The 14730-nt window shown below is 43.2% G+C and overlaps 1 protein-coding gene across 2 annotated transcripts; it reads right to left on the bottom strand.

Annotated features, from left to right (window-relative positions):
• Nucleotides 1-3220: 3220 nt before the first annotated feature.
• LOC110530714 (MAU2 chromatid cohesion factor homolog) lies at nt 3221-14701 on the bottom strand. 2 transcript variants are annotated; one of them, XM_036986385.2, is made up of 19 exons: nt 14253-14701; nt 13986-14003; nt 13758-13823; nt 13251-13346; nt 12955-13049; nt 12769-12796; nt 12264-12419; nt 8441-8587; nt 8258-8348; nt 7984-8087; nt 7826-7903; nt 7629-7694; nt 7433-7516; nt 7281-7330; nt 7110-7187; nt 6827-6938; nt 6605-6695; nt 6407-6534; nt 3221-6156 (listed from the first exon to the last, which is right to left on the bottom strand). In XM_036986385.2, the coding sequence occupies exons 1-19, from the start codon at nt 14484-14486 to the stop codon at nt 6079-6081; spliced, it is 1800 nt and encodes a 599-aa protein (XP_036842280.1). In that variant the 5' UTR covers nt 14487-14701; the 3' UTR covers nt 3221-6078. The 2 variants fall into 2 exon arrangements, with proteins under 2 accessions (XP_036842280.1, XP_036842279.1); XM_036986384.2 differs by having other exon boundaries at nt 7620-7694.
• Nucleotides 14702-14730: the final 29 nt, after the last annotated feature.

Here is a 14730-nt window from a genome sequence, read left to right on the forward strand (position 1 = left end):
AGCTGATCCAGGATCAGGATGATTTTTAGCATAGCGAGGAGGAATAAGGAGAACGGATCCCAGATCAGTTGCCATAGACATGGGTCTGAGGCTGAACCCTATTCACGTGCACAGTGGATATGGTGGATGCCATATATCTCCTTCTCTTTTCATAACAGGTCAGAAGACAATACAGAAGCAAAGTGTATCAACATCTGCAGTATCAATACCATGGTGAATAGCCTACCTTTGGGCATTCATGATTGAGACCCCACACTTGGTAGAATGTTCGATTTCAGTCTTATAATCCAGTTAATCTCAATAAGAAATGACCACAGCTCATCTAACCTGAGTTTTTTTTTTAAGGTAATGCTCTGTGTGTAAGGGAAGTGTGGAGATGTGGGTTCAAGTTGCCTCTACGAACAGATCCAGGATCAGCTTAGCTTACCCTGCCCCAATGCTAACAATACTGACCTTAGACCAGTGTCAACGTCATTATACTCCAAGTACTCAGGTTGTGGGTAAGGGGGAGAAGTGGGGAGATGGATGCTCAAAAGAGCAGGGGGACTGTGGGAGGGATACTCAAAAAAGTGAATGCCCCTTTCAGCTAATTCTTATGCTGTTCTTCCCCAAAGACACATGGTGAAGTTGCCTCATACACTGGTTTGAGGTCAGTTTTGTTTCCCCTCCCTAATGTTTAAGGTTAGTCGAGGTAGCCTTATCTTTGGCCCTAAATGACTTCATACATCATCACGCCACACATCTCGCTCCTCTCTTCACAGGTTCCCTTGTCTGCTCGTGTCAGAGTAAAGCCCTGTTACTTGTTAATCAGGCAGTGAATGGGTCTGTTTTCGCTTTGCCTGGATGATGTCAGACCTGTCCACTCAACCAGCATTATACGCCCCGAGTCCAACACTAAATGTGAGATTCAGCTAGGGTCTTGATCGTTATTTGCTTAGTTAAACCTGGTGTTGTAGCATTAGAATAAAACAAAAGCCTGCAGCGCCTTAGGACTAAGAGTGAAGACTAGGCTGCTAATATAGAAGACTACTGAAGACAGTCAGGTTGCTTCATTGTTCTGGACTACTGCAGTCAGAGCATCTGACTAGTGACCCGTCCATCACAGACTGAATACCACTCCCTTCACATAGCGTCTGGGTTCCTTTACCATTCTCAGATCTCTTCTTGGCACTAGCAAATCATGACTTTATATCCCATGCACTTGTACGTTTGTAAATGTAATACAATGGAGGTTTTGTGCTTGTGATGTATTTTTGTTCCTGTTATGGTCCCCTTACATTCTCTGACTCCATGTCTCTCTCTGACTCAGTCTCCCTGTTTTTTCTCTCTATTTACAGTAAGCATTGGTGAGAAAACAGACTACATTCCTTATGCATCTTTCATAAAGACGTGAACATATGAATGATCTCTGCTAAATATTCATCAACCACAACACATTGTGGCGATCAACCAATAAGAACCACGTCCTAATTTTAGATTCACACAGCGTTTCTTTTACTGTGGTATGGTCACGGACTGTGGCTTCTCCTCTCCCTGCATGAGGTAATGGCCGCCAGTAACATCATGACAGCTTCAACTTAATCCCCATTAAGTACTGTACAAAGCAGGAAGTAGCCGTCGCAGTCACGATCAGCCCCACTCACTATTTGGCAGGAAGTGCTAGGGCCTCCTCCTTCACATAGCTTTGCTAAGACACCTATTACCTAATAAGCATCAGTGGCCAGTATCACACTCACAGCAGTGCCTTGAAATCTCACCCCCCCCCCCCCCTCCTCCCCCTTTCCCATTCTTTCTCTTTCCAAGCTCATCTCTCTTTACTCTATCCTTTCACAAAACCATTGGAGGGTAATCATCTGCATTCGTTATATTGAGATGAAGCAGATTGTGGGGTTATTGGTGGTTTTATCCTGCCCTTTCATTGGAGCGGTCTGAGGAGGTAGAAGTGGCCTCTACACTCTGACACGGGTTCAGTATTTTGTCACCTCCATAAAGTCTAAGATTTAGATCAAGCGTTGCTTAATCTGATCCTAGACCTGCGTTTAAGGGCAACTTTTACCTCAAGCTAGTCCACCTCAGGCTTCTACACTAGGCTCTGCAAATCAGACATAAAGACAAACATGTGACTAGTCTGGAGGACTGATCTCAGTAACTGTCTCACGTACGCTTCAGGTAGAATATGCCTGTAACTACAGATCTAGGATGAGATTATGCCACCACATCCCTAGCCTTTACCATTAGGGGGATTCAAATATCTGACCCTGTATCAGTGGTTAGGGGGAACCCTCTACTGACTTCCTTAATGTCCCTGTGGTAGAACAACTATGGGGTAAATCTTAAGAATCTTTCCTTGATTTGTGTCCTTGATTCCTTAACCTCCTTCTCAAAACAGGAAGGTCTGAGGGAAGGAACCTGTGTTTTGTGAAAGCCGTTGAGGCATCAAGGACACTGGGAATCAAGGAAATATTTCATTTAGAATATTAACATGGAAACCTCCATAAAGGTTAAGAATATTAACATTGGTCTAGACAACTATTTTTTTTAGGGAACCTTTGGGTCAAAGTGTAATTCAAACATTGGTCAAGACACTACACAATCAGCCTTTTGGTAGAGCATGGCGCTTGCAACAGCAGGGTTGTGGGTTCGATTCCCACAGGGGACCAGTACAGAAATGTATGCACTCATTACTGTAAGTTGCTCTGGATAAGAGCGTATGCTAAATGACAAAAATCCAATGCAGCGACAATCCCCACACCCATTAACTGTATAATCCCAACAACAAGTTTCATTCAAAGGGAAAACGTCTTCACACATCTTCCCACATACTGTATATTGAGGGCAAAATGTGCCTTTAAAGCATAAACGTGAAAATAAGCATTTTGAGTGTCACATATCAAATTTGTCACATATGTGTGTGGTCCATGGGTTAAACAGAGCAGTTAGATGTTATGCATCAATGCTCTGGACAAATCAAAGTTGAAGATGATAACGTGTTGAGTTGGAATGTTCAGTTCAGCATAAAATACAGTTGATGCAAAAGAGAACTACATATTGTTTTTACAATTATCTTCTTTTTTTTTCAAGTCTTGATGTGTTGAAAGAAATCTTTTATTTAAAAACACAAAACCAGAATTCTAAAATACTGTAATGGACAGGGTAACCAACCTATTATAACCTTGTAGTATAACGTAGACTTGAAAATAAAAACACAAGGCAGTCGTCGTAGCTCTAGCATTTTGTTTCACAACTGACCAAACCTAGTATTTACATGTTTAAATCATTCATAAGAAACATAAAAATACACATTGGGGAAAAAGTTCACAAAACATTAATATTTTCTGCCATATCTATACAAAAACGTACCTGCAAAAATAAATAGTGAAACCGATATAATATGGTCAAACATGGTATATAAATAGTCAAACTTTACAAAATCGAATAAATGGATTCATTTGTTAAAAATAAAGAGGGAAATATTTGCAACGTATTATTGTTTATAAGGCTGCTAAACTAAGCCTGCGTTGTGATACAATACAATGACAATCAAATATAATTACAGACTGATTAAGAAGTGTGTTATTCTTGAAAAAGTTGGTGATAGATTTGATAGTTGACAAACCCTTACTCGTTAAACAGTTCTGTAAAATAATACAAGTGTTCTCTGCCATGTCACCAACAGGTTGCTCAAAAATGACTCTGCATTGCCTCTCTCTGGGTGCACTTGGGAGTTTTCAGGGGGACAATACCTTTTAGATGTCTAAAATACAGGGAGCTTTACAAGGTAAATAAACCAAGGGTGGAAGAAAAGGGAAAATATGAGTAGGAATAACATACAGTGCAGTCGGAAAGTATTCAGACCCCTTGACTTTTACCACAGTTTGTTAATCACTCGCCTTATTCTAAAATTGATGAAATCTTATTAACTGTGGGTTAACTGCCTTGTTCAGGGGCAGAACGACAGATTCAGTCTTGCAACCTTTCGGTTACTAGCCCAACGCTCTAACCACTAGGCTACCCTGCCGCCCTCATCACAATATCCCATAATGACAAATCCCAAACTTTTTTTTTAAGCACCTTTGGCAGCGATTACAGCCCTGAGTCTTCTTGGGTATGACGCTACAAGCTTGGCACACCTGTATTTGGGGAGTTTCTCCCATTCTTCTCTGCCGATCCTCTCAAACTCTGTCAGACTGGATAGGGAACATTGCTACACAGCTATTTTCAGGTCTCTCCAGAGATATTCGATTGAGTTCAAGTCTGGGCTCTGGCTGGGCCACTCAAGGACATTCAGACTTGTCCTGAAGCCACTCCTGCATTGTTTTGGCTGTGTGCTTAGGGTCGTTGTCCTGATGGAAGGTGAACCTTCACTCCAGTCGGCGGAGCTGCGCGCTCTGAAGCAGGTTTTCATCAAGCGTCTCTCTGTATTTTGCTCCATTCATCTTTGCCTCGATCCTGACTAGTCTTCCAGTCCCTGCCGCTGAAAAACGTCCCCACAGCACGATGATGCTAAAACTACGTTTCACCGTAGGGATGGTGCCAGGTTTCATCCTGACGTGACACTTGGCATTCAGGCCAAAGAGTTCAATCTTGGTTTCATAAGACCAGATAATCTTGTTTCTCATGGTGTGCGTCTTTTAGATGCCTTTTGGCAAACTCCAAGCGGGCTGTCATGTGCCTTTTACTGAAGAGAGGCTTCCATCTGGCCACTCTACCATAAAGGCCTGATTGGTGGAGTGCTGCAGAGATGGTCGTCCTTCTGGAAGGTTCTCCCATCTCCACAGAGGAACTCTGGGTTCTTGGTCACCTCCCTAACCAAAGCCCTTCTCCCCCTATTGCTCAGTTTGGTCAGGCAGCCACCTCTAGGAAGAATCTTGGTGGTTCCAAACTTCTTCCATTTAAGAATGGAGGAGGCCACTGTCTTCTTGGGGACCTTCAATGCTGCATATATTTTTTTTTGGTACCCTTCCCCAGATCTGTGCCGACACAATCCTGTTCCAGAGCTCTACAGACAATTTCGTTGATCTCATGGCTTGGTTTTTGCTCTGACATGGACTGTCAACTGCGGGACCTTATATAGACAGGTGTGTCCCTTTCCAAATCATGTCCAATCAATTGAATTTACAACAGGTGGACTCTAATCAAGTTGATGAAACATTCCAAGGACAATCAATGGAAACAGGATGCACCTGAGCTCAATTTGAAGTCTCAAAGCAAAGGGTTTGCTGAATACTTTCCACAGGCACTGTATCTAGATAAAATGTAGTTTTAGTTTCGTTACCGCCTACTGAAAAAAAATGGGTGCAAACATTGCCTCCCAAATTCAACTTGCCATTAAAAAAGAAAATGATATTAAAATATTCACCCAATCCAATGTCTTAACTTCCCACTCCAGGACCGTTGTTAGGAGCTTGACAACAATGAAACTTGGGGGACAAAGTGTAGAACTTTAAACGATGGTTAGGTTCTATCCCAGGTCGCTGCAGTGTCACAGAGATGATCTTCTTTCTTCAACTGGATTATTGTCCTGCCTTGAGTTCGGGGCACAACTCTGTGTGTGAAAACCTTCTATGGTACCTTAGTTGTCAGCAATTCAATGTCAACCATTCATACCGCCAGCTAGACCAAAAAGCTAGCTTCTACTCCAGGCTACTCATCATATTACATTTCAACTCTATAAAGGTGCATAGTTTCATTATGTGTACGCCCTGCTAATGCAGTGCCCAGTGGCAGTCTCTCTGAGGTAGGTGTAAGCTCAGTTCTCTCTCATCTCACCACCTAAAGATAAACACCTTTTGCGTGTCCCACCACCCTCCCACTAAAAAAGTCCTACCGTTGAAAGAACAAGTTAAGATCTTTAGAATTCTAGATAAAATATGTAATATTGTTTCAGCATTGGTTAGCTATGCTCGTTGGCATAGTAACTACAATGAAACGGGTCAATACTGAAACAAACCAGCATCCAGGCTGTATGCAGATCAGCGGCATACAAGTCTGCCCCTTCACATCTCTATCCCTCTTCTACCCCCTCTACCTTTCCCTTCCTTTCTCTCTCCAGCTCACTCTCTCATGGTGTGGTGGTCCTTAGAGCAGGCTGGCCAGGCTGGTAGAGGGTCCATTCTGGGCCTGGAACTGACCCACTGGAGGAGGTCCATCCGTCCACTGCAACAACACACAGTCTGTCAGCTCACTGTCTCACACTCATTCCTCTAGCTGGAATGTCTACTTGTTAAATGTCAATTGTAAAGTCATTTGTCTGTAAAGTATTTTTATAAATATTCACCATGGTGCAGTACAAAGATATTGATGGATGACTAACTGATATACTGATTGATCAGTTCTTATCCAAATGAAGTTATGCTTTGGAAAGCTGTGCATGGGTTATAAAGATTGAGTGATTGATGAATCATACACTGATGAGGTTGTGCTCAGGGAGGCTGCAGGCAGCGATGTGGTCCTGCAGGAGCTGCTGGGAGAAGTTCTGGTGCATCTGAGCTGCTTCATGGGCGTCTATCGTGTTCCCACATGCCTTGTTCAGATCTACAGGGAGAACAGTCATTTCAGTCAGTACATCTCAAAAACAGACACACACAGACAGGTGTTGCCTTACCCTTGAGCAGAGCCGAGGACCAGAGCTGGACTGACATATCAGGGATCTTGCTGGCCAGCTGCATGGCTGGGACCACCATGTTGTTACTCTCCTGGCGGAAACACAGACAGGACCAAATGCATGGTTCAGATTCAATCACACCTCCTAGCATTGCTCCGAGAAATTATGTGCTTTTGGAAACACTGCAATATGATCCTGGAGAGCCCAGTGATGTGATCTCACCCGGTGGTTCCCCAGCACGTAGAAGATATGCCCCAGTAGGACCAGAGAGCATGCAGTCAGACGATTCAGGTCTTCAGCATTGGACATCTTCAGAGTCTCCCTCAGGAAACGCCTAACGCGACACACAGTCACTAACACGTTTTTGTTAAGGTTTCACAGCCGCGCTCTTCGGCTTTCTTTCCAACTGAGCAGGTATTCTAAACGTGTGAAGATATTATTTGTATGTGATGTAATGGAGATGTACATCAAGAAATAGTTTCTGGTGAGCCATGGTTGAACTTACTTGGCCTCATTATAGCGTCCCTGGAAGAAAGAGAGCAGTCCACGGATGTAGAAGGCTGCTGCTCGCAGACAATGAGAGCTGGAACGGGAGGAGTAGAGGAGTCCATTTAGAATCAAACATCAATCGCAAGATTGCAAAAATACATAGATAAACATACAAACACTTTCTTACCTGACAGGGAAGTTGTGATCAGGATTTATCCTCTCCAACAGGTTATAAAGCTGTTATAACAGAAACAGGGACATATTACGTCAGGTGAAGAACTCACATTCATCACATACAACAACCCTGCTATCCTGAATGCACCCCAGATGCCCTCTGACCTCCTGGTCCCTGTTGCCCTCCCTGATATAGACGCTGGCCAGGTTGGTTACAATGAACGCCCACAGTTCCTGGTGCGTCGTCAGCTGGAAGAGTGAAACACAGATGTATTTCAATTAACACACCCAGAAATATCAATGTAAGGAGGTTACTAATTTTGCCAATAGATATCTTAGTAGACACACTCACGTCACTCACCCGCAGGGCAGCAGTGAACTGCGCCTCAGCGTTATCCATGCAGTTCACTGAGAGACAGTAGAGACCCTGGAACAGACCACAACAGTGACGAGGGAGGTGATCGGTACAACATAGAAAATCATAACAGAACAACTACCTGTCCACTGCACAAAGTACAGATATAAGAAATAGAAATCCAAGGCTAGAAAGCTACTCACTAGCAGGGTGTGTAGCTGGGATGCATGGTTGGTGAATAACCTGGGAGACTGTGCACACAGCTGACACACCTGAGAGATCTGAGAAGAGGGAAACCATCAGCATCACGAAAATGTATCCGTTTACATGAATTCATGTGTATGTTAAGCATGTTCCCTACCTCTTGCAATGCCGTGGCCTTGTGACCAGTGACGAGTCGGCACATGATGATGTGCTCCAGCAGAATGACTTGGAATGTGGAGAGGATGGGGCTGGAGTCCAGCACTGGAAAACACATCAATATCAGCAGCATCAACAGCAACAGAAAGTCACTGACAACCACAATACTTCTACAGCTGAAAAATCGCTGGGAGATTGAGAGAGGGTGCGGATCACAGAGATCCTTTTAAATGACCTCTATATGTAATTCTATGGTGAGGATTCCAATGACTTACTTTTGAGCTTTTCCAGCTGCATGAGAGCTTTGTCTGTGTATTTCTGGGCCTTCTCCAGGTAGCCTGCTTGCATGGAGTGCATGACTGTCACCTGTGGAAGAAAAACAAGTAAGTAAAGTCTGTCGTGACAAGAACAATATGACCAATAGAGGTCAAAGGTCACTTGCAGTAGCTGTATCCCACCAGGTAGACAAGGACACACATGTGCTCCTTGGGCAGCCAGTGGAACAGGTCGGCAGGGTTACTGGGTAGGATCTCATCGTCGTGGAGTGTAGAGATGGTCTGGATGCACTGCTGCAGCTGCTTCAGACACGGCTTCACACTCTTCACCTATCAGCCCAAAGATATTTATTACATTGGTTATGTGCCTTTTCAAGTGGGATTACATCTGGAATTGTATGATGACTTCATCTCTGCGTGCATATTGCTCCTAAATCTTGCCGTGTTAATTAAATCCTATTTTATACAGTTGAGGTCAGAAGTTTACATACACTTAGGTTGGAGTCATTACAACTTGTTTTTCAACCATGCCACAAAAAAATCTACTTTGCGCATGACAAGTAATTTTTCCAACAATTGTTTACAGACAGATTATTTCACTTATAATTCACAATTCCAGAAGGCACACTAAATTGACTGTGCCTTTAAACAGCTTGGAAAATTCCAGAAAATTATGTCATGGCTTTAGAAGCTTCTGATAGGCCAATTGACATAATTTGAGTCAGTTGGAGGTGTACCTGTGGATGTATTTCAAGGCCTACCTTCAAACTCGGTGCCTCTTTGCTTGACATCATGGGAAAATCAAAAAAAGACCTCCACAAGCTTGGTTTATCCTTGGGAGTAATTTCAAAATGCCTGAAGGTACCATGTTCATCTGTACAAATAGTAGTTTGCAAGTATAAACACCATGGGACCACGCAGTCATCATACATCTCAGGAAGGAGACGCGTTCTGTCTCGTAGAGATGAATGTACTTTGGTGCGAAAAGTGATAATCAATCCAAGAATAACAGTAAAGCACCTTGTGAAGATGCTGGAGGAAACAGGTACAAAAGTATCTATATCCACAGTAAAACGAGTCTAATATCGACATAACCTGAAAGGCCGCTCAGCAAGGAAGAAGCCACTGCTCAAAAACCGCCACAAAAAAGCCAGACTACGGTTTGCAACTGTTCATGGGGACAAAGATCATACTTTTTGGAGAAATGTCCTCTGGTCTGATTAAACAAAAATAGAACTGTTTGGCCATAATGACCATCGTTATGTTTGGAGGAAAAAGGGGAGGCTTGCAAGTCGAAGAACACCATCCCAACCGTGAAGCACAGAGGTGGTAGCGCCATGTTGTGGGGGTGCTTTGCTGCAGGAGGGACTGGTGCACTTCCCAAAATAGATGGCCACATGAGGGAGGAAAATAATGTGGATATATTGAAGCAACATCTCAAGACATCAGTTAAAGCTTGGTCGCAAATGGACAAATGGACAATGACCCCAAGCATACTTCTAAAGTTGTGGCAAAAAGGTTTAAGGACAACAAAGTCAATGTATTGGAGTGGCCATCACAAAGTCCTGACCTCAATCCCATAGAAAATGTGTGGGCAGAACTGAAAAAGCGTGTGCGAGCAAGGAGGCCTACAAACCTGACTCAGTTAGACCAGCTCTGTCAGGAGGAAATGGGCCAAAATTCACCCAACTTAAAGTGGGAAGCTTGTGGAAGGTGACCTGAAATGTTTGACCCAAGTTAAACAATTTAAAAGGCAAAGCTACCAAATACTAATTGAGTGTATGCAAACATCTGACCCACTGGGAATGTGATGAAAGAAATAAAAGCTTAAATAAATAAAGTGGTGATCCTAACTGACCTAAGACATGGAATTTTTACTCTGATTAAATGTCAGGAATTTTGAAAAACTGAGTTTAAATTTGTTTGGCTACGGTGTATGTAACTTCCAACTTCAACTGTATATTTTTGACAACAGGCCCCTTATCTTTTTATTTTGTGACCATGGACCACATAATCAGGACTTCATAAAAACTCAGGCATTATCCCACGTCTGCTAAGTGAGTGAGGTCTACTGTATCTATATTTTACAGTGGCTTGCGAAAGTATTCACCCCCCTTGGCATTTTTCCTATTTTGTTGCCTTACAACCTGGATTGAATTTGTTTTTTGGGAGGGGGGGGGGGGGGGGGGGGTTGTATCATTTGATTTACACAACATGCCTACCACCTTGAAGATGCAATTTTTTGTGTGTGAAACAAATAAGAAATAAAAACAGAAAACTTGAGCGTGCATAACTATTCACCCCCCCCAAAGTCAATATTTTGTAGAGCTACCTTTCGCAGCAATTAGAGCTACAAGTCTCTTGGGGTATGTCTCTAAAAGCTTGGCACATCTAGCCACTGGGATTTTTTTCCCATACTTCAAGGCAAAACTGCTCCAACTTCTTCAAATTGGATGGGTTCCGCTGGTGTACAGCAATCTTTAAGTCTTCCCACAGATTCTCAATTAGATTGAGGTCTGGGCTTTGACTAGGTCATTCCAAGGTATTTAAACCACTCGAGTGTTGCTTTAGCAGTATGCTTAGGGTCATTGTCCTGCTGGAAGGTTTACCTCCGTCCCAGTCTCAAATCTCTGGAAGAATGAAACAGGTTTCCCTCAAGAATTTCCCTGTATTTAGCGCCATCCATCATTCCTTCAATTGTTTAATTTTAATTTTATTTTACCCCATTTTCTCCCCAATTTCGTGGTATCCAATTGTTAGTAGTTACTATCTTGTCTCATCGCTACAACTCCCGTACTGGTTCGGGAGAGACGAAGGTCGAAAGCCATGCGTCCTCCGAAACACAACCCAACCAAGCCGCACTGCTTCTTAATACAGCACGCATCCAACCCGGAAGCCAGCCGCACCAATGTGTCGGAGGAAACACTGTGCATCCGGCGACCTGGTTAGCGTGCACTGCGCCCGGCCCGCCACAGGAGTCGCTAGTGCGCGATGAGACAAGGATATCACTACCGGCCAAACCCTCCCAAACCCGGACGACACTAGGCCAATTGTGCGTCGTCCCCACGGACCTCCTGGTCGCCGCCGGCTGCGACAGAGCCAGAGTCTCTGCGATGCAGTGCCCTAGACCACTGCGCCACCCGAGTGGCTTTTTTCTGGACACTCTTCCATTAAGCCCAGCTCTGTGGAGTATACGGTTTAAAGTGGTCCTATGGACAGATACTCCAATCTCCACTGTGAAGCTTTGAAGCTCCTTCAGGGTAATATTTGGTCTCTTTGTTGCCTCTCTGATTAATGCCCTCCTTGCCTGGTCTGCGAGTTTTGGTTGGCACCCCTCTCTTGGCAGGTTTGTTGTGGTGCCATATTCTTTACATTTTTTAATAATAGATTTAATGGTGCTCCGTGGGATGTTCAAAGTTTCAGATATTTTTTTTATAACCCAACCCTGATCTGTACTTCTCCACAACTCTGTCCCTGACCTGTTTGGAGAACTCCATGGTCTTCATGGTGCCCTTTGCTTAGTGGTGTTGCAGACTCTGGGGCCTTTCAGAACAGGTTTATATATACTGAGACATGACAGATCATGTGACACTAAAATAAAGTACACCTGTGTGCAATCTAACAAATATGACTTCTGAAGGTAATTGGTTGCACCAGATCTTATTTAGGGGCTTCATAGCAAAGGGAAGGTGAATACATATGCACGCACCACTTTTCCCTATTTTTTGTTGTTGAATTTTATGAAACAAGATATTTTATTTCACTTGACCAATTTGGACTGCTTTGTGCATGTCCATCACATGAAACCCAAATACATTTAAATTACAGGTTGTAATGCAACAAAATAGGAAAAAAGCCAAGGGGATTAATACTTTTGCAAGGCACTGTAAATACTGTATGTATGTAGATTGTGTAAATTCCTGTCTATATTCTGTCTACTTCATCAAGTCAAATTCTGGGTGTGTGTAAATGTACTTGGCGTATAAAGTTGATTCTGATTCTGTACCTGTCCAGCGTCCAGGTAGTGTGTGACCTGCAGCACCAGGAAGAAGACCCTGAGAGACTCCTTCTGGATGGGGTTTCCCTGCCAGTTCTCCACGATGGTCCCACACAGAGTCAACAGAGGATGCACTTCCCCAAGCTTCCTCTCCATCAGCAGCAGCTTTAGACAAACACACAGGGTGACATTTCACTCTTCTTAAAACCGGCGCAATTCTATCCCTAAAAATATATTTTTCTTACAAATTATTCAATTAGGATGCCTCAAAACTTCCATTACAATAATATCTATCCGCTAGTGACTATTAATGCAGGTAAGTAAGTAAACATTGCAAAAATAAGCATTTGTTTCATTTTTTAGGTGGCCATCAAGACATTCATTAAAAAACAGCAATGGTCTAAGTGGTTTCAGCAGAATTGAATATTGAATTTACTTAGTTTTATCATTATTCGATTTTAATTCATCGTCATGAGAGAATGTCTTGACATGATTAGTATATTTCTCAACTTACCATTCCTTTACTCAACAGAAAGAGAGCTCTGTGCAGGAAGAAAGAAAACAAGGATATCAGTAACATTACCTGACCAGACCACAACACTAGTCCTCAGGGCTGTAAAACAACACCTTGATAAAGTACAGACATTACTAGAACTGTTACACTGTTTTACTTGTATTGTGTTCTACCATGATACACTACCTGGTGTATTCAGAGCCCACTACCCTGGTATACTCTGCCCCTACCCCCAGGAGGTCACAAGCTGACACCAGATCCTTCTCCAGTGTGTGCAGTTGCTGAAGAAAAAGAAATAAAAAGGACAAGAAAACTTTTATCCACTATTTAAGACAAGTAACTAATGACCCATATAGATGTAAATTGAGGTGAATAACAGCTAAATACATTTCTGTGAACCTCGACTTCAGAACTGATTTGAACTTTTACATTTCAGTAATTTTACAGATGGGTTATCAGGTCCGGTTGTTAGGTTGACTTACCGCCAGCTGGAAAAGCAATCTGCAGTGCCAGTAGGGAGTTTGCTGGGAGATCTGGATGGCCTTCCGCAGCAAGGGCTTTGCCGAATCAACCAGATTCTTCAAAGAAAGACCAGATCAGAGATAATCATCAGTTCATTGACTTAAATAAAGAACTTTTACAACAATACTGTATAGGACACTACAAATCAGAAGTGTTTGCTAAAACAACTAACATATCCTAGTTAATCTTACTGTTTCAGAGTTCACTTACATGCAAAAGCAGCTTAATGAGGGAAAAGACAACGCAAGGATTACCGATTAGGCCTATTTTATGATGACATAACAGCCAAAGCCAAAATAATGGAGTATGATATTTTGTCTTACAAAAGGTTGACAAACAAAAATGCTGAGATAAACATGTGAACAGATAAGCAAGGCATGTTTAACACTGACATTTGATTGAATTCAGGTAATAGTGCAAGGTGAAGGTGGGCCACAGGTTGGAAATGAGAACAATACTACACTTACCTGTTGGCAATACAGTTCTGACAGAAGACTTGCTGCCTCGAATTTGACATCTTCAAACTGAGGGATCTGGTATTACTTGTAAAGGAAATTTATTTTTCTGCATGACAACACTAGCATCAATGAAGAAAAAAAACGTACGGGGCATGGAGACAGTAAACATTTGTTCAGGTAGATGCATGCGCTCTCTCTATCACACACACACACACACACACACACACGAAAGGATACTTGTTGTGATATGAACCACTATGGGGGGGGGGACAGAATGCGAAAATTAGTTTCAATATCTGTTTAGTACATGCAATGTTGCATTGTTTGATTGATGTCCCAACAATTATTATAAGCTGACGCGCGATAATTAAATATCCTCACTGATAATCAACCACTCTCGTCCACTTTTCTGATCAACAACACACCGATAGCTTTGCCAAAGCTGCGGCCTTCCTTTTCCCTCCCCTATAAAACACATCCACGGAGTTTCTGGGGAATGCTTACCGCTTTCTCCAAGTGGCTTCGGGCGAGTTCGGTGTTCTTGGTGTGGTGGTAGAGTACCGAGCCCAGCTGGAGATGAGTTCGGGCCTCGACCCTCTGCGGCGGCTTGAACTGAAACACCGCCTGCAGACAGTGGACGCAGAGACGGATCTTCGGAGGACTTGAGGTGCGAAAATGTTCCGCAAAGCCGAGCAGAGCTAGGTACCAAGATTCCGGGGCCTCTCCGCTTGTCGCCATCTTACTGACAACAAAAACATCAACAGTCGCTATCGCACCACTGCCGTTGTTCAGCGAGTTTGCTCCAGAGCGCTAATCTAGGATCGGTTATGCTCTCTGACTTCTGATTACCATGGTTAGGTTGGGAAATTGTCAGCTGATCCTGGATCTGCGCGTAGGAGCAAGCGACCCCACGCGATTTCAATGGCAGCGATCACGGAGATCCCTTGCATCTTGGGACATGCAGTTGATTTACGTTTGCATA

This window comes from Oncorhynchus mykiss, chromosome 8 (genome assembly GCF_057628025.1).
Source record: "Oncorhynchus mykiss isolate SJ-2025 chromosome 8, ASM5762802v1, whole genome shotgun sequence".
NCBI classification, from domain to species: domain Eukaryota; kingdom Metazoa; phylum Chordata; class Actinopteri; order Salmoniformes; family Salmonidae; genus Oncorhynchus; species Oncorhynchus mykiss.